A 19,461-nucleotide genomic window follows, 5' to 3' on the forward strand; every position below is an offset into this window, starting at 1 on the left:
TAAGATAATTCTGTCTTTTGAGAGATATCGAACTAATACAGGCCCCAGCTAATGCGCGGAATCTGCCAAATGAGGCTGCCCACCAACACGCTCGAGAATTACACGCCCGAGCAACGGCGCAAAGAGAGGAACCGGAATCCTTCGGTGAGCCACGAACTTCGCGCACGCACTGCAAATTACAAAGCAATAGAAAGATACTTGCCTCCCTCCTAGCAAGTCCTGGATAGACACCAGCAAGTCATTAGGAGAGAGCTACAGATGGGGACCCTCCCAAACTCAAACTACCCCAAAACATTTTAAATGCTATTAAGATATTTGTTCTTTGCTTTCAAGTAGTTCGTTACCTATTATTCTTACGCTTTCTCCCCCATCAGCCAATATATTTTTGGGACCGAATTAGGTATTTATCCAAATATGTTTGCTCAGATAATAGTCAATGATATGCATCAGTACCATGGCCCCCAAAATATGAGAATATAAGATCCAAGTGGATTCTCTCTCACATGCGTACTGCTACTGTATATCTATCTGTCTATATACTAAGCCGAAGTTGCGAGGACAAATGCAAGCCCTAAGGTTATGTTTGCCGGCAAACCATAGCTGTCGAAATGTTTTCTTGCCAAAAACCCTCCGCTTGCACTAGCGGCGTTCTCTAAATGCACACAGTATAGAAGTAGATGTTTTCTTTCATCAAGAAAGATCTTGACTAAATGCTGCCTCACCAGCCATTCCTGGGGCGTACTTGCACTATGCAAACGTCGTTCCAATTAGGGCGCAGATGGTCGGATTATTGTAATAGACCCACCACACAAGCACTGGTACCGGCAGCAATTTTCTCTACGGTAATACACAATGAAAAATGTTTAGGTCACAGTTCATCCTCCATGCTGTTAATGCACAGTGGTCGAATCCTACACTTTTTGCAGCGGTACTAAGGCGGCCAAAGAAGTTATCACTGTATGCCGACCAACAAACCTTCACGAAGCCACCTATTTTTTTCATCATTCTCTGGTGCAAGGAAAAAATGTATGGTTGGCGTGAAAACGCACGCCCATTTTTTTTGTATTCCATACCTCATGAATCTCAGTGGCGAGGGGTTGTGTATGACGGTTGGGCTCGACTGGACTGATCGAAAAATTATGGAAGCGGTATGGAAACGGATTGAAAAAGAAGAAAAGAACATGTCAGCTGGAAGACAGGTGCACTCGATAACTGTCCTTACAGAAAAGCTGTTGAGATCTGTTGCTCTTTTGTGGCTCATAAAACGAACCAGAAGCACAACATTTTGTCATGCTGGCTGTGGTACCAGGTGGTAAGACGAGATAATATTTATGAAATAAACAGTCTTCATATTTTAAAGCGCACTTGTATTATTCGGAGGCTGACGTCTAAAATTTTCTTTGTTAGGGCATGCGTGGCGAAAGTTGTGAAGATAAATGTAGCAGCACGGTTCTGGATTGATTCATTTAGAAGTTTTAGGTTTGAAAGTTGTCGGTCTCACAAAGTGCCGACGAACTAATGAAAGGCCCTTTACAGAGTTCAATACATAGCTGTCTTACGGAAGAAGGTGCATGTTTTGTGCTACATCGAAGAAAGCAACGGGTGTGGCTAGCATCCTTAAACGCAGCTGTGATGCAACGAAGCATGTAAGATAATAAAAAAATTCTAACACCTAAATATTTGAGAGGATGTCGAGGGAATACTTGATCCCTTTAGTAAGCAGTAAACCATTAGCCAATTTCGATACAGTTCCTCGACCGTGCAAGATCGTTTTCGACAGTCGAATTACTAGGAGGGGTATATTTGGAACAGCAACTAATGCACAGCATGCAAAAAGAGGAATATTGGAACACGAGCTTCTCAGTCGAATATATGTATGTGTGTATATATATTGTGAGCACTGTGTGGCGCTTCATCTTCCACACTGCTGAACGTGCTGCTTCATCTTCATCCTGCTCCCTCTTGTAGATACCCATCGTCATCGCGGAGTGTGTTTGGCTGCAGTGTGCGACCAAGGCTTCAGGTCTGTAATAAAGCCTGATTCCCCAAGTCCGACCTTCGCGTTACCTTACACGTGGTGGAGGTGCGCCTTGATTTCCCCGCTGCTTCGTCACCTGCATCCACCTGGAGCTTCGTTCTGGCCGCCGTTTGACCCCGACCACCATCGTCATGACACAAGAGGGCCACTCCGCTATTCCGGCTGCTACCAACTCGACTCCAGCTCCCCTTGCCACTTGGACTGTCAGTAGCCGTCAGCGCGACCCGCAGATGTTCGCCGGTCTCCGCGGCGACGACGCTGATGACTGGCTCGACAGCTACGACCGGGTCAGTGCTTTCAACCGATGGGACGATTCTCTTAAATTAATTAATGTGTCCTTTTATTTGACGGATGTGGCCAAAACGTGGTTTCTAAATCATGAGTCGACGATTCCGGACTGGGCTACCTTTAAACAAAAGTTACGCCAGATTTTCTGCGCTCCTACTGTTCGCACGGAGTCCGCCAAGAAGAAGCTAGAAGCCCGACTTCAGCGGCCTAATGAGACCTACACCCCTTATATAGAAGATGTACTTTCACTTTGTCGGCGCATCAATGACACAATGCCAGAGGCCGAGCGGGTTCGGCACGTCCTTAAAGGTATTGGGCCACTCGCCTACAACGCCCTGGCCGTGCAGAACCCTAAAACAATCGATGCCATCATATCCACTTGTCAACGCCTTGACGAACTACAGTCAATACGCCTGCAGCCTGATCCCACTTCATTTGGTTTCACTGCCGAAGCTGACCTCCGTGTGCTTATTCGCGAATTAATTCGTGAAGAGCTCTCGGCTCAAGGTAATTTGTGCCGCCCTGCATCTGAGCCACATAATTCAAGTGCCGGCCTGCGTAGCATTGTTAAAGAAGAGCTGGCCTCAATGACCTATTCCCCGCCAACATTGGTCGCTCCTACCATTTGTCAGGTGCCAACGTACGCCCAGATCACGTCCTTGCCGCCCGCAGTTGGAGCGCCTACGCCACCGGCGCCTACCACTGCTCATGTCGCTGCATTGGCACCACCTGCCGCAGCGCCGACATACTACCCCAACTGGCGCCCAGCCCGCCCTGTGTGTTATTACTGCGGGTACCGAGGCCATATTTCCCGCTTCTGTCGTCGCAGGCTCCAGAATGAACGCCGCGGCTACGAATCATTTGAAGCAGACTACCCTCCTCGCTTTTCCGGCTCTAACCACCGTTCATTCCCCGATTATCCCCGACGTTCATCACCCCCGCCAGAAAGCCCCGCTCCGCCTGCTGGTTACAGGCCTTCAAGACGCCGTTCTCTTTCGCCTTTTCGCCGCTCAGCCTCGCCTCTCCGTCAAGCTTCTCTGACGACCCCCCGCCTGTCGGAAAACTGACCACTGCAGTTTTAGGAGGGAAAACTGCACTCTTCGGCCATCCCAAAAATCCTCCGGAACGTCCCTGGAATATTATTTTAGTGCGGGTTGAAGGATTATCGGTTGAAGCTTTGATTGACACGGGCGCCGCTGTTTCTGTGATACACACTGACTTGTGCTCCCGCTTGCGAAAAGTGAAAACGCCTTATGATGGACCTGAACTCCGTGGAGCTAATGGTGCAATAATTCGGCCTTCTGCTAAGTGTACTGTGCGAGTTTTTGTTGACGGTGTCCGCCACCATGTACAATTTGCCGTGATGTCACCGTGCGCTCACCCAATTATTTTAGGCTGGGATTTTCTGTCTGCCGCATCAGCCAGCATTTCGTGTCGCGACAGGATCATTTACATGAACGAGAGCGATCCGTCTTCTGAACATCCCGAGCCCCGTTATCGCCTGCTTGCCGCTACTAACTCAGTGTTGCCCCCTGGATGCGAACAACTTGTCGCGCTTACTTCTGCTGACATTGATAACGGAGATGTGCTAATCGTGCCTTCTGATCGCCATCTGACCCGCGGAATCGCGCTACCACCAAGTCTTGTTCGATTTGAGCATGGCACAGCGCTTGTCGCTGCTTCGAACACTTCCCCAGAGCCCATTGTGCTGACTAAAGGGACATGTTTTCCTTGTGTCCTGGACATTCACCCGGTGTCCCTCACCACCCTTACCGCCCCCTCTTCCTCACCAGCAGCTTCTTCCGATGCTTCTCTCTGTGTTCTCTTTGGCACCATCAATCCTGACCTTCCTGCGACTCACCGCCAAGCTTTGCAGGAATTACTTCGAAAACACCAAGCCTCCTTTGATGTCACTTCTCCGACCTTGGGCCGAACGTCTTCTGCACACCACCGCATTATTACAGAAGGTACTTCTATTGTTAGCCGCCGCCCTTACCGTGTTTCCTTATCAGAACGTAAAATCATAGAAGATAATGTGAATGATATGCTCCGGCGAGACATTATTCGGCCATCAGCTAGCCCCTGGTCATCTCCGGTCGTCTTGGTCAAAAAAAAAAGGATGGGTCCGTGCGTTTTTGCGTTGATTACCGCGCACTTAACAAAGTCACTCGAAAAGATGTTTACCCTATGCCACGAATTGACGACTCCCTCGACTGTCTTCAGGGCGCCGAATATTTCTCCACTTTGGATTTGCGTTCCGGTTACTGGCAGATACCGATGCACGAAGCCGACAAAAAAAAAACAGCATTCGCTACTCCCGATGGGCTTTACGAATTCAATGTCATGCCTTTTGGACTTTGTAATGCCCCCGCTACGTTTGAGCGCATGATTAACACTGTTCTTAGAGGACTTAAGTGGAAAACATGCTTGTGCTACCTGGACGACATAGTTATTTTCTCTACGACTTTTTCTGATCATTTATGCCGCCTTGATCAAGTATTAACGTGCCTGGCATCCGCCGGTCTCCAGCTGAACACAAAAAAGTGTAATTTCGCCAAGAAAGAAATCAAGATTCTGGGCCACCTCGTCAGCCGCGATGGCATTCGACCCGACCCTGACAAGCTTGCTGCAGTTTTGAACTTTGCACGCCCTCAGCGGACTAAGGAACTACGCAGTTTCCTTGGCCTGTCATCGTACTTTCGCCGTTTCATTCGAAATTTCGCTACCATTGCTGCACCGCTCCACCGCCTCCTTACAGACCGTACTACTTTCAATTGGTCCCAAGAATGCGAAAAAGCTTTCCAAACCCTAAAGAATGCCCTCACTTCGGACCCTGTTCTCGCTCACTTCGACGACACTGCTGCCACCATTCTTCACACCGATGCCAGCAGCCTCGGTATCGGCGCCATACTTCTGCAACGTGATACCGCTTCTCGGGAAAAGGTAATTGCGTTTGCCAGTCGAACTCTAACACTAGCGGAACGCAACTACACCATCACTGAGCAAGAGTGCCTAGCCGTCGTTTGGGCAGTTCAGAAATTCCGCCCCTACCTCTACGGCCGCAATTTCACGATCGTTACCGATCACCACGCTCTGTGCTGGTTATCAACCCTCAAAAATTTGACTGGACGCCTGGGCCGTTGGATTCTGCGTTTGCAGGAGTACCACTTTGATGTCATATTCAAATCGGGACGCAAACATCGAGATGCCGATGCTCTTTCCCGCTGCCCGCTATCAGAATCGCCACCTAGTGCTTCCTCGAGCCTTCCTGCGTGCACCCTCGACGTCCCAATGTCGTCCAGAGCCCCAACCTTAACCTGTGCTACTCTTGCCGCTGCTCCAGATCGCTACGCCATTATTTCAAACCAGCGAGCAGATCCCTACTGTATTTCCCTAATCAACCTTCTCACCGGTGCTTCTCACCCTCCTACCGCTAGGATGCGCAGGCAACTCCAAAAGTTCAAACTTGACAACGGCGTGCTCTCCCGTTATATTTATTGCTCCGAAGGCACCCGTTGGGTCCCCGTTATTCCGAGAGCGCTTCGCACCCGTATCCTGGCGGCTTTCCACGATGATGCTACAGCCGGTCACTTAGGCTTTCATAAAACTTACCACCGCGTGAAAGCCCGTTTCCTCTGGCCAGGCCTCGCCTCAAGTGTGGCAAAATACGTCGCCTCTTGTCTGCCATGTCAGCGCCGCAAACGGCCCACTTCTCCTCCTGCTGGCCTACTACAGCCGCTACCTTGCCCTGCTACTCCTTTTGCCGTTGTTGGCATAGACTTATACGGGCCACTTCCATTGTCCGCACGAGGTAATCGCTGGATCGTCACCGCCGTCGACCACCTAACACGCTACGCTGAGACCGCTTCCCTGCCTAATGGCTCAGCACATGAGGTCGCGACCTTCTTTTTGGAATCGCTCGTACTGCGCCATGGGGCCCCTCAAGTGCTTCTCAGCGATCGTGGTCGGACATTTCTGTCGAAGATTGTAGCCGAAGTTATTGAAGCCTCAACCACACATCACAAATTGACCTCCAGCTATCACCCGCAGACCAATGGGTTGACTGAGCGGTTCCACCGCACGCTTTCTGACATGTTGTCTATGTATGTCGACCAGGACCACCGAAACTGGGACATAATACTTCCTTTTGTTACGTTCGCCTACAATACGGCTGTACAGCGGACCACAGGTTACACCCCGTTTTTCCTCGTTTACGGCCGTTCTCCCGCTACCTTTCTTGACGCCTCTTTTCTTTCTACACATGCCAGTTCCTCATCCTCTCTTCCTGACCAGTTCCTTTCCCGAGTGGCCAAATCACGCCGGCTTGCTCGCGTCAACACGGAAGCTAGCCAGGAAGACCGCAAGTACCGCTATGATGCAACCCATCGCCAAGTTTCGTTCCGTCCCGGCGACGAGGTGTTACTTTGGACCCCATTACGCACTCCTGGCCTTTGTGACAAGTTACAGCACCGTTACATTGGTCCTTACACAGTTCTTGCAAAAACCTCCCCGGTCAACTATCGCATCTCCCCTGTTTACCCTCCTCCGGACTGTCGTTACCGTGGCACTGAAGTTGTCCACGTTTCACGTATGAAACCTTTTGTTCGGCGCATTCCTGCGGACTAATTGCGGCCAGGCTGGCCGCTTGAACTGCGCGGGCGAAATAGTGTGAGCACTGTGTGGCGCTTCATCTTCCACACTGCTGAACGTGCTGCTTCATCTTCATCCTGCTCCCTCTTGTAGATACCCATCGTCATCGCGGAGTGTGTTTGGCTGCAGTGTGCGACCAAGGCTTCAGGTCTGTAATAAAGCCTGATTCCCCAAGTCCGACCTTCGCGTTACCTTACAATATATATATGAAGGAAAGAAGCAAACAGCTGTGCTAGAACCCTCTTGCGCTACCTATGGCTTCAAGTCTGGCAGTCTTGAAGCCATATGTAACGTGAGAGGGTTTTAGCACAGCTTTCGCCCTCGCTCTTGATCACGTTCTACGTGACGCTGGTGGCAACAAAGGACGTTTCACGTCCGCCGCTATGGTTGAGGTGGGCGCTGGTGAACACTCTCGAGGTTCGTATGCAGACAACTTAAATACCCAAGCAAGTAGCAGGGGGGGGGGGGGGGGCAGCGGCCGATATAGCTCAGTTGGTAGACCACCGGACGCGATATTCGGAGGTCGTGGGTTCGGTTCCCACCATCGCACATTGTTTTTTCTTCTACTTTGTGTTCATATCTTTCCCCTAAACAGATTAGATTTATAATTTCTGTGATTATCCAAGTAAACATTAAAAAAAAAGACATAAAGTACCATCCCCAACGCTTTCCTTTGCCTCGCCGACTGTTGGCTTCTTTCCTTCATGTATTATAACGAGCACCCTCATTTCCCCTATATATATATATATATATATATATATATATATATATATATATATATATATATATATATATGTGTGTGTGTGTGTGTGTGTGTGTGTGTGTGTGTGTGTGTGTGTGTGTGTGTGTGTGTGTGTGCGCGCGCAAAGCATCTTGTCGCACTCCGGAAAAAACAGGCGAACCCCGTAGCAAGAAGAAACTAAGAGTGGTTAGTTTTTTTGAAAAATTTTTGAACAGTTACCTGCATAGCTGTTGGTGTTTATTCTTGAAAGCTTTAGAAAGACCTGCTGGTGTGGAATCATATGATACGTTTTCCGGTATCTAGAGAAGATGCATCAGCATCAATAGAGAGTCAAAATTTTCCCCTCATCCACTTCTAGAGCAAGAATTGTGGCACGTTCTAAGTTCTAGAAGTCAACTTTGGTGCCAAATGTTGTGTTATACCTTCTCACGACTTTTAAATACCTATTGTACCAGAGCATTCAGGTAGGAAATGTAATGTTCGTATTATCAAATCAGTGTTCCTGTCATAACTTATTAAATCTAAATTGGCAAAAAGGTGGCCTTATCACGTGCATGTATTTGTATCTTCTAGCTCTTGTAAATGATCCATAATTAGCTGTGTTTAAATTGTTGTATTCATTGTATGGCCATGTACAGGGGGAGGGGGAGGGTATCATTCAAGTGAAAAATAGTTCGCTCTTTGCCTGAGCCTGTGCAGATCTCTACGAAGTAAATAAATTGAAATGAAATGAAATGAAAATATTTAGGGCTACGTTTGAACTAACACCGTCAAGAGACAATGCGGGGTGGTTTCCAAATGAGCTCTCTTTCTGGACAGCGTGCTAATTATGATAAAATAGATCGAAGAACGTTAGAAACTTAACAATATGAGAACAAAATCTGCGTACAATCATATCTGAAGGCACGCCTGTGATAAAAATGGGGAAGTACGTGTTATTAGAGCCTTTCTTTAAAACAGGGACGATCTCGCCCACTTTCTTATCTTTAGGGAGAGTGCCAGATGATGAACTCTACTGAAAAATATGAGCTAAGTTGTGCTTGTTATATATTTAGTGTTTTTAAGATCCTTTCAGTTGATTCCGACAATGCCTGAAGGTCATTTGAGTTTCATCTGCTCTATAACTTCTCCTAGACAATGAGGTGAAAACGTGATATCCGTCATGCTGGAATGAGCTAAAAGGGGAAGCGAAGGAAGCCTGCTTCAGTGTCGTGAGTGAAGACTACACTTCAAGTGCGGCTGAAGGTCTGAGCAGCATCGCGGTCGAATATAATTATGCCTGTCTTGTCATTTTTGGTTACACGAGCGTTTCAGCGCTCTGGGATAATAATACTGCGCAGAATTGATTAAGGGTTTTTCGAATTATCGTTGATGCTGTCTTAGAATAAAATAACCTCTAGTAATATACTAGCAGCAAGTGGAAAAGGGTGGATGTAACAAGAGCCCTCTGGTTTACACATGAGGTATTTTTGAATCTTGCTGTCCTGGAGTATTTTATCTTTCTTTTTTTTTATAAATTGCATCATGCTTACGTACATCATGCTTATTTTCTTGTCAGCAATGACTGTTTTGATTAGATACTAAATTCTATTATTAAACAATCACCCCTTACATTTCAGCTGTGTGCAATTAAACTCAAGGAATATTTAATCTCATTGGAGTAAAAGATATTACTTTAGTTTCGGCTTTGGGATATTTAGGCATGCACTGAAATGTCCCGTGGATTACTGCGTTGTAGTTTATGACGTGTAAATATCTTGGGTTCACTTAACAAAACACGTTACTGGGCTAGTTGGGGAAGGATGGTTTCTCAACAAGATTTTCAGCTCTACATAAATGGCGCCGAAGCAGGAAGAATCACACTAGACCGGCGCTGACTACAACTCGTTTTATTAATGCAGACACATTATACACTTATGCACAATGAGCGACCTTGAACGCATACATGTAGAAATCTTCATTCTAGATTAAGGAGAGCCCGCTATACATCCTAATGTATATTCAATTATCTGTATTCACTGGCTCGCAGGGAGAGATATGTGGTGCTGATGTACGTGTCATCTCTTTTCTTGATAGAACCGCTTTCGATAATTGGCGTGCTAATCTGTTCAAACGTCTGTGCGGAAATTTGATATCGTCAAGGCTTGGCTCACAGTGGTGATCTTTGTAATCTTTGCAAGAGCGCAGGTGGGCAGCTAGAGTCTCGCGCGAGTGTGACACATTAGCAAGTGAGTGTCCACATTCCCTGGAACGTTCTTTCTCACAGTGGCCAGTTTGCCCGACATATACTTTGCCACATATTAGTCGAATTTCGTAAACCGCACCCGTTGCACATTGCACGTGCGACTTGATGTGCTCCATCCCTCAATCTGAAATCTTAGTGCCGTCACTGCTGTTCTTGGACCACATCTTAGCCAATTTACTTGACAGATTATTAAATATACGTTAAGACGTGGTCTGCGGTAGTTAATCTAGCAGGAGCTTTCTTACATACATGCGCTATCTGACATTAATTGTGTATAAATGCAGAATTTGTCTGCTTTAATAAAATTAGTATTAGTCAGTGTCCGTCACTGGTCTCAATGATGTGATATAAAATGAGAATCAAGCCGTCCACAACCTTTAGTATGGCTTGCATAAAGAGGGTCATTACATCTGTGTCCGTTTGTCTTTCATATAAGATGGTTAGTCACCACGGTATCTTAATGCAATGTGTAAGGAATATTAGCACCATAAGTAGCATCATTATTGTACGCGAGTCGCAAAGGCATGTACAGCCTTTGTCAAAACGGTAGAGCCAAGGGGGTCTGCTTCTGAGCCGTGTTGTGGCGATAATTTAGAATTAGAGGAAATTGGACAGTAACAGACGGGCAGCTAAAGTATTTAAATACCTGTACCTAAAAAGCGTTGACTCACAATGAAGGAAGAGAACTAGGAAACTAACTAGTAAGTATGCTAGTAACCAGGAAGGAGAAAAAAAGAGCATTAAGCAACAGGTGATAAACACAGAAGGTAAAAATTGGATAAATTCGATGGAAAAGAAACAGAGTGTGGAATTATACCGAAAGTGGAAAATGCAGATCAGGAAGGAAGATTTCTTTGATAATTCGAGAGGCAGTGCCCTACTTTTTGAAGCTAGATCAGGGTGCCTTAGAGCACGCAGCTACAAAAAGAAATTTAACAATGGAGATGACGCACGTGCTGTATGTGAAAACTCCAGTGAAATAATTGAACATATTATACTCGAATGTAATGGTATCCATCCCGAAGTTGGTGCAGGCGCAACCACTGTTCCTGAAGCTCTGGGGTTTAGAGATAACAGTGGCCGGGTGAATAAACCGGCGGTGGAAACTAGCAAAAAAACGACTGGAAGATTGGTGACTTAAAAGCAGAGAAGTGACATAATGTTAGTAACGTAGGAACAAAAATTTAATAAATAGATTGATGGTTTATTTAACTAATCTAAATCAATAATTAAGATACAGGGAGAAAAATGAGCATGATTGCTCCTGCTACCACCCCGTTTCAAAGGGACGTTTCTATATTCGGTCCATCCATCCATGGAGGTCCTTCCCATTGAAGGTAGTGCAAAAAAATCTTCTGCCCATCAAGAGATTCAGAACACTTCAAATGCGTTACAAGCCGCACGCAGTGGCTCAGATGCAGACCCCCCCCCCCCCCCCCCCCCCCCCCCGGGGGCTCTACACTTTGGAGAAAGACTGTACGTGAGCGAGGATTCGCAAACAGCGTCACACACGCATACTATAAACGCGTTAGCGTAACGCCTTTAAATGTGGGGCCTAAGTTTTCCAAATATTGCTAAACTCTGGCACTATTTTTTTTCCTTTTTTTACCGTGTTCAATGAGCGTACTCCCACTGCTCGTGAAGCCAATTTATGCTCAGTATATGCTTCGCTTGCTGGCTTTATTCTCTGTAAATACTTTGAATGGATCCGTATTCCTCCGTGGCTTCGTCTAACAAAACTGTCCCTGTTCATTTCATACGTAGCGTAAAACATTTGATTCTAATTCTTGTACTCACTACTGCATAAGTAATCCGGATCGTGCCAAAGGAAAGATTTTCGGACAACATCCCAGCCTGAGCACTCAAAGTCAGATTATCTGAAAGGTATACCTGTAGTGCTGCCCCTCTGCTTGCGTGAGTAAAAAAATTGGAGGCTTATCAAGGTTAAGCCCAGTGGATGCGAAGCATGTTAAGCAGCTGCCTCAGTGTGGACAGTTCGCGTTCTTCATCGGTTTCCGTAGCACGCTGCAGCCTTCGTTTTGCATTCCTATTATTAACGTCCTTAGCATTTGGAGGCATCTTGACCGCATACATGCCCGGCGCAAAGACGCTGGCGCGTTTGCGGGCACAGACACTGACGCGACGGCGGGCGCGCGCCGCTTCATCCCTGGCGTGACGTCACATATCACGTGATACAGCGATGGTGGCGCCGCCGCCGCTTCGCGCGCGACGGCGCGAACCGAAGCGTGGAGGCCTCCGCCGGGCGACGTCCGACTGCGCGATGAGGCCCCATCTGCAGCCGGTTTGGCGTCATCACGTGACATCACATCATGTGATCTCACTTCAAGGTCAATGGTGGCCACCGCCGGGAGGCGACCGACGGCGCGATATGAGGCCCCATCTGCAGCCGGTGTGACGTCATCACGTGACGTCATGTCACGTGACCCCACTTCAGGGTCAATAATGGCCACCGCCGGGCGTCGCGCGAAGGCCCAAAACCTACGTTAATATGCTTCGCATAATACTGCGGTCCCCCAATGAGGTCATGTAAAACATCTGTACCTGCACCGACTTCCTATTTATTTGGTGCACAGTTATAGTGGTGCTTACGTATGCTCGGAACCCTACCTACCTCACTGCCTAACTTCAAGGAGCCGTCAAGTAGGAATTCTAAAGTTTATACGCTGATATTCAGCTGAGTATATTCAGCGCTGAAACACCTAACTTTACTCTCCCGGGAAAGGCGTCCTGAATGTTCGATCATGAACCAAGGGAGAATATAAGAACGTTAATTTTGTGTTGGAAGAAGCGCTTGCCTAAACTAGCAAAGGTTAGTAGACTATGAGGTGAGTATTAAAAGCGAAATTCGTCAACCATTTTCAGTGCTTAAGCGGTCCCTGAAACAACGCCTAATTCGTAATTCTAGTGGCAGAAATAAATAGACGTTGTTTTAGCGAGTATTCGACCCAAAATTAAAAACTTTGTGTAGAGCCGAAAATTTACAAATACTTTTTGAAAAGTGCTTCATGGTGAACGCTCGATGCGAAGGTGAGCTCTTCCATGTGACGTCGTCGGGGATTTCTAGTTGTGCCCACCTTTGTGACCTTAGTAAGTGACGCGTTAAGAACGGAGGGTAATGGGGGCGCCGTCATGACTTTCGTTAATTTTTTCTTCTGCTGCAACGTCCATTTAGGTGAAAAGGGAGAGGAGAAACGTGATTTTCGATCACCGATATTTTCTCTGGTGGTAACGCTAGCTTAAAAAAAAAATATTGCTTTGAGAAGAAAACTGATGGTGCACTCGTGGTGCATTTTCTACTTCAAGTAAATAGCTTTTCATGGGCCCTTAAGTGTGACCCATGAGGCCATTGTCACCTAGTTTAGCCAGTCACGGCTCCTCATGATTTCGACGGGATAAATATTATACAGGATTGGGCGAAAGACACACACAAACACAAGATGGGATGCGAGCTCAATACAGCTCTTCTCGCACTCTTAGCAATGAGATCTATGGTATGAACCCGTCAGAATGCAGTGAAGTGGAGATGGCCTCAGTGCGCCCCTGATGCATCTTTTCAACTAACAATTCGCAGACGTAAAGCTCAGCTCATACCAAGGTTTATTCGAAAACCTCCGATTCAGTGCCTATTGAGCATACAAAGCACTTTTCTGTGGCCACAATACAGAATTCGCAGTCTGATCCGAACGATACAATAATAAATCAGCGATGAGTATACTAGATATTATCTTCTTAACGAATCTTATATCCGGCTGCCCTACAGATTGTTAATTAAACAGCGCGAACAGGAAGACACAGGATAATATACAAGGAATCCACCGTACAAGCGCTTGTACTGTGGCTCCGTGTCTTCCTATTCGCGCTGTTTAAATTAACAATGGATGTTTACCAACTCGCCCAACAAAGTATCTTGGTAAGACATATACCCTACAGACTTTTCATACAACGGCGGATTGCGCGTGGATGCTGTACAGAGTACTTTTCATACAATATTCACTCTCGTTTTGCATAGAAGGGCCGTTCATAATGTGGGCCATGTCTGCCTTCAGTTCGCCAAGGTCTTGTTCAGAAACATATTTCCTTAATCCCATTGCTTCAACCATAGCATCTGGAATGAAATAAAAAAAAAATAATTAAACGGGCTTTTCACAGGCTCAAAATAAAAGACTGGCAGAAGAAACAAACTGAACTTCACACCCATGGTACATTTCTATCGCACCTGAAACGTTACTTTGGGAACAAAGAAATTATCTTGCGCTAAATACAAGACCCAACTGTAATCCAATGATCATTTCGTTAAAAAATTAATGAATATTTCCTAAAAGTAATTAATTAAGTTAATTTTTATCATTTTGATTGAGGTAGGATCGTTTTTGTCATGTGCGCACTTCACTGCAGTGGAAGACTGGACCGCTTGCACCGTGACTCAAAAACCGTACACCTTCAATTTGTTATGCTTTTATGGTTGAATTAACGAGGGTATTTTACACTCATTATAGGCACGCTTTCTTCTGGCTTCCCGCTTTTTCGAGCACCACACCCGATTCCTCGGCTACCAATTGAGGATACATTTTTTGTCACTCGCTGCCATGTTGTCGAAAGCGGCATCTTCGAGCGCTAAAAAGTTAAGGCAAATGAATCGAGACATCCGCATCTAGAAAACGTTGGCCAAGTGAGTAAAAACGCATATTAATAAAAAAAGAAGTTGGTTATGATTCTTATTTGACATTTTAAATAATACACACTACGACAGTGCACATTGTACAATGATTCTGCTGCCGCGAATAGAAATGCTGAATTTAATCGATGAAAAACAAGAGTGCGTTTGTGCACAAACAATTGGAAGCCGAAAGCAAAACAGCAAGCTTTCCGAGTTGGTCACAGCGTCCTCGTGGTTAGGACCACGGAGGTTGCTTTTTTTGACTAAACCTTGTTTAGAGTCCACTCTCTGAGGGGAAACTCGCTGCTTAAAGGGCAACTCCGGGGGTTTTTTGACATTCGAATATTGTAGTGAAACTTTTACCACAGGTTCTTCTCTCCGTCCTGACGCATTCTACAAAATTTGAGTGCCGTACGATAATCCGTTCACGCGCAATACGGCTTTAAAATATGCCGTTTTCATGGCTTAAGTTGAGAGTATTTCTGCGGGCAACACTGAGTTTCTGACGTCACAAACAGTATACAGGCGTTAATGTCTACTTCCCGCGTGATTATGAAATTGTGAGGTTTATATTTAACTACCTCAGACATTTTATGCAGAGCGTCATGATTTCCATACTTTATTTTCACCATCCAACGCACGTACGAGTGTTTTTCTAATACTGAGTGTGACGTCACCATTTCGTCAAATGTGACGTCGTTTCTGGCCGTGAAATCAGTTTCGGTTTCGATTTGTTGTTTTTCTTTTTTAAAAATACTTCTAATTGGAATTTTGGAAAACGGTTTTTTGTGTTGGAGTCAGGACGTGCCGAGGAATGTAATTCAATTAAAAACACAAAATGATGAAAAAACCACCGGAGTTGCCCTTTAAGGCACCTTTCTTCTCTATGTAGCGTTATACCACTTAGCTTTTAACCTGAATAAGCTTAAACGTCACCAGACACGTACTACACACTCAATTTATAAAACTATCCTTAGATTTGTAAGATCGGCTCATGCATAAAATAATGCACGCTGCGTCAACACCTGATTCAACCTTACCTGCGCATGTGTTGACATTAGTGAAACGCCATGCAGTATCGTACACTTGCAGCGAAACGCATTTTAGTCCAGCTTCTGAAACCATCTGTCTTACATCCGACTCGACTTGTGCCTTGCTCTTTCCAAAGTGGAAACTAAACTGCTCCGACAAGAGCAACCTTGGGTCCTGGAAAAGAATGAGCACCAACGTTTTTATTTAAATTGCATAGCTGAATTGCATAGCATTGTGTAACGTCACCTGAAAACAAAAGTTACGCGAGTGAGTGCCCATAATATACGTTCGCTTCAAAACTATGTAATTGTGCTTTCAAGATGCTGGGCGTGAATGAATGAATTGTTTCGAATCATACACGGCCCATTTAAATTATTCTGAACATTATAAAGGTGAAAGCCTTTCTTGAGTCATAAGCGCCGTGTACAAAAATTGTGCCCAGAAAACGTCCGTGGCACTGCTACAAAGAAAAAAATATCGTCTGCACCGGGAATCGAGCCACTCTATCTCCAATCCTTATCCTTGCTCGGAAACTAGTATTCCATGCCTTGGTCAAGATACTTTGTAATTCTCAGTTTCTAGAGTAAGGATGATAGTAGCGACGAAGATGACGCTGCAGTTAGAGATAATGATGACAGTAGCGATTAGAGTGACGGTTTGGTTTGGTTCGTGGGATTTAACGTCCCATATCGACTCATTCCATGAGACGCCGTAGGGGAGGACTCCAGAAATTTCGACCACCTGGGGTTCCTTAACGTACACTGACATCGCACAGCACATGGCTGCTTTGCGTGTCGCCAGCAAGGAAAAGCGGCCGCCGAGGCCGCGATTTGATCTCGCGTCCTTGGGTGCAGTAGTCGAGCGTCGTAACCAAGGCACCACCCCGATGGGTTCATTCAGAACAAAGACGGTTCATTTGGTTCATAATGCTAATTATGAAAGTAGCGATATGTGATGATGATGACGATACTAGTGTTGAGAATGACGGCGCAGTTTGTGATAATAATAATGATGATAGTGGCGACGGCAATGGGGTGACATGACGGTGACCGATGACTCCAGGAAGAGTGGATTTTTAGCCTAACGTTCGCCGTACCTTTTGCAGCTTTGGAGTAAGCAAGATATCGTTCGGTATGAAAACACTATATTTCGCGAAAAAAAATAACTCTATTTTTTTCATAATATTATGTCACAAAATAAATATTCAATTCTTGTTTTTGTTTTGAAATACTGATGTAGATTCAAAGAAAAGTGCGAAATTTTTTAAAACAACAAAGTTTGAGCAATTTTTCAACAAAAAAATAATTGTTTTCACAGAAATCGGAAGCATATCAACAGAAAATAAGAAACAGCAGATACAGAGAAGCTAGTTGTAATTATTGCTGCATATAATAAAATAGGTATGTGCAGTACGGGAAATGAAAAGGAACACTAGAAGATTTTAAAAGCTATTTTTTAATTATTATGTGAAACTTCGGTTACAATATTATGTTTATTATTGTCAATAGAGTGTCGACAAGTACAATATAGATTCATAATTGACCATTTGTTCTTAAATAATCAGTACACGAAACTTGAAATAACCTTTGTTTGGCTTAGTTCACTTGATTAGGGTTATTATCCCTGAGGCATTGATACTCTATGGAAAGCCGTAGTGCAGGCTCTAGAGGCACCTGAGATCTTTGCTCCCTAGAACTCCAGGAAAAGTATGAACCTCAGCACGTAAGTTTACTTTACTTCTCATCGTATTGTTTCCTTTCGGTTATCTGCGTGAACGAATAGATGAGTTAATAGCTGGACGTGATGAAATAGAATGTCAGATTCAAATATAGCTATTCGACAACCCATACAGAAGAAGCTCATCCCCAATTGTTTAACTTTTTCGAAATCTTGCATCCAGTAGAAAGTGAAATGTATTCTACTTACAGGAATCGTCTTCCGCCAGCGTTCCATCAAGTGCAGCTCCAACCAAGCATCAAAAGGTGCAGTCGAAACTGCTGCTGTTATAAGGCACTCTCCAGAATTTGGAGTCAGCAACCGTGCGAGCTCCTTGAAAGCTTTCCTTTCGTCTTTCATGTAGTGGAAGGCGATGAATGAGTAGACTCTATTAAAGTGACCATATTTGGCGACAAGTGAATCCACGTCATCTGCGCAAAAGTTGAATACCTCAAACACTATGTTTTTGTGCGCAGAGTGTTGTCTAGCAAATTCCACCATAGTAGGGGATCTATCGATCGCTAAAAATTTCTGGCAAGGAAGAGATCTTGGAAGCAGGTAGTTCTTTGTGAATGTGCCAGGGCCACAGCCAATGTCCAAATGCACATGATCTTCTCTAGGTGTTTCGAGGAACACGACCTTTTCAAGGGCTGCGGTGTCTTCCTTTACGGAATAAGATTGCAAGTGATTGTACTCCTTGGGATCCAAGAGGTTGCAGCTATCTGCACGGCAAGACATGGTAGGGCGCAACATCACTTCGACACAGGCTCTTGGTTTACTTCAATGAGCAAGTGAATGTACGCGAAGTGATTATCCATGAACTTTTAAAGAAACCTGTCGAGGTCAACGGCTTAAACATGGCGACGGTTATAATCCAAACAGTGAACTTGGTCACCACTACAGTGCTGATGTCATGTGTTTAGTCGTGGCAGCTCCTTTATACGTAGCCGGAATGTAGTTCGTCACAACAGCCAAGAAGATAAGATAGCTGTTTATTACTTCTGTGGAGCGATAAACAAAGATAAAAATCAACCACGCGGTGGCGTCTCAGAACACTCTTTACACAGCTCGGCTGATAACGGAGCTGTAGAGCTGGTCGTTGGGGAGGTAAATACATAGCCTACACTCTGCTAACTGGTATCCGGATAAAACTGTTCTAAGAATTTTGCAACACTTACGCTGGAAATGTTTTGTCCATCAGTGCCGTCTACAAGTTGCTTTTGTAATCTCTGAATAATTACCGAATACTCTGATTGGAAAGGGGTCCCCTGCATATAGGAGGCATCATGATGTGAACAGAATACGCCAAGATTACTGGGTGAAAGCAATGTTCTTGAAAAGGAAATAGCTCCTTAGGGCTTATATTTGCACATGGTAAGGTTCAGCCGTATAGGTTCGGTCAGAATATCTGCAGTTCCACCTTAGCGAGCCTTGTAAGTTGTCTGTTGTTGCGATAAACACGCCACAGGAGTATAGAGAAGTAAAAGGCCGAATAACAAGTCAATATTCGACAAGACTAAAGCTGGCTTTAACATGTACACCTCAGACAAAGTCACTGGTGAAAAAGTCATGTAGTGCCACAGAAGTGGAGAATGTTTTAATATTTCCTGAGTGTAATCTTTAACCGTATAATTATAGACTGCAGAAATATAGTTAGCTCTTTGGCAGGCCTCAAATCTTCAATCTGAGAACATGAGCAAGATATTACAGTATATCTGAAAATGATTTCGGTCGGATAAGCAAGATGTTGAACTCAAGCTCACGCAGTTATATAATTGAAAGGAAAGACCGGACAAAAATAAGTGCATTCTCGTCAAGTAATGCTACTAAAATAAAATAAGAATAAAGAGTGGGTCCCAAGAAAGGTCAACGCAGCGATTTGATTAAGGTAGGTGGATGAGATTGGAGAGTTTGATGGATTGAATTGAGTGCAGCTGGCACATAATCTGGTATAACAGAGGAACATGGAAATTTCTTCTGTTCTACAGTTGGTGCATTTATAGCTGGTAATGATGGTTATGTTGCTGAGCTAACCAGTTCACTTGATTATTCAGTAAAAAAGTGCAGGTGCT

At 45.0% G+C, this 19,461-nt stretch overlaps 1 protein-coding gene across 1 annotated transcript; it reads right to left on the reverse strand.

The window, feature by feature from the left end:
• Positions 1-13,830: 13,830 nt before the first annotated feature.
• Positions 13,831-18,281, reverse strand: LOC146189046 (juvenile hormone acid O-methyltransferase-like). Its single transcript, XM_084603203.1, has 3 exons — positions 17,600-18,281; positions 15,682-15,847; positions 13,831-14,089 (listed from the first exon to the last, which is right to left on the reverse strand). Exons 1-3 carry the CDS (start codon positions 18,140-18,142, stop codon positions 13,920-13,922), a joined length of 879 nt encoding a protein of 292 aa, XP_084459329.1. The 5' UTR covers positions 18,143-18,281; the 3' UTR covers positions 13,831-13,919.
• Between the last annotated feature and the right edge of the window lie 1,180 nt (positions 18,282-19,461).

This window comes from Amblyomma maculatum, chromosome 5, assembly GCF_055883805.1.
Source record: "Amblyomma maculatum isolate TAMU_Amacu chromosome 5, ASM5588380v1, whole genome shotgun sequence".
NCBI lineage: Eukaryota > Metazoa > Arthropoda > Arachnida > Ixodida > Ixodidae > Amblyomma > Amblyomma maculatum.

Bases quoted from the DNA above. Each gene is read 5' to 3' on its own strand.
- LOC146189046 (XM_084603203.1), bottom strand. From the start codon at position 18,142: ATGTTGCGCCCTACCATGTCTTGCCGTGCAGATAGCTGCAACCTCTTG. The intron at 15,848-17,599 runs GTAAGTAGAATA...ATTCTTTTCCAG, and splicing joins GCTGGCGGAAGACGATTCCT to GACCCAAGGTTGCTCTTGTC. The intron at 14,090-15,681 runs GTAAGGTTGAAT...ATTTCATTCCAG, and splicing joins TAATGTCAACACATGCGCAG to ATGCTATGGTTGAAGCAATG.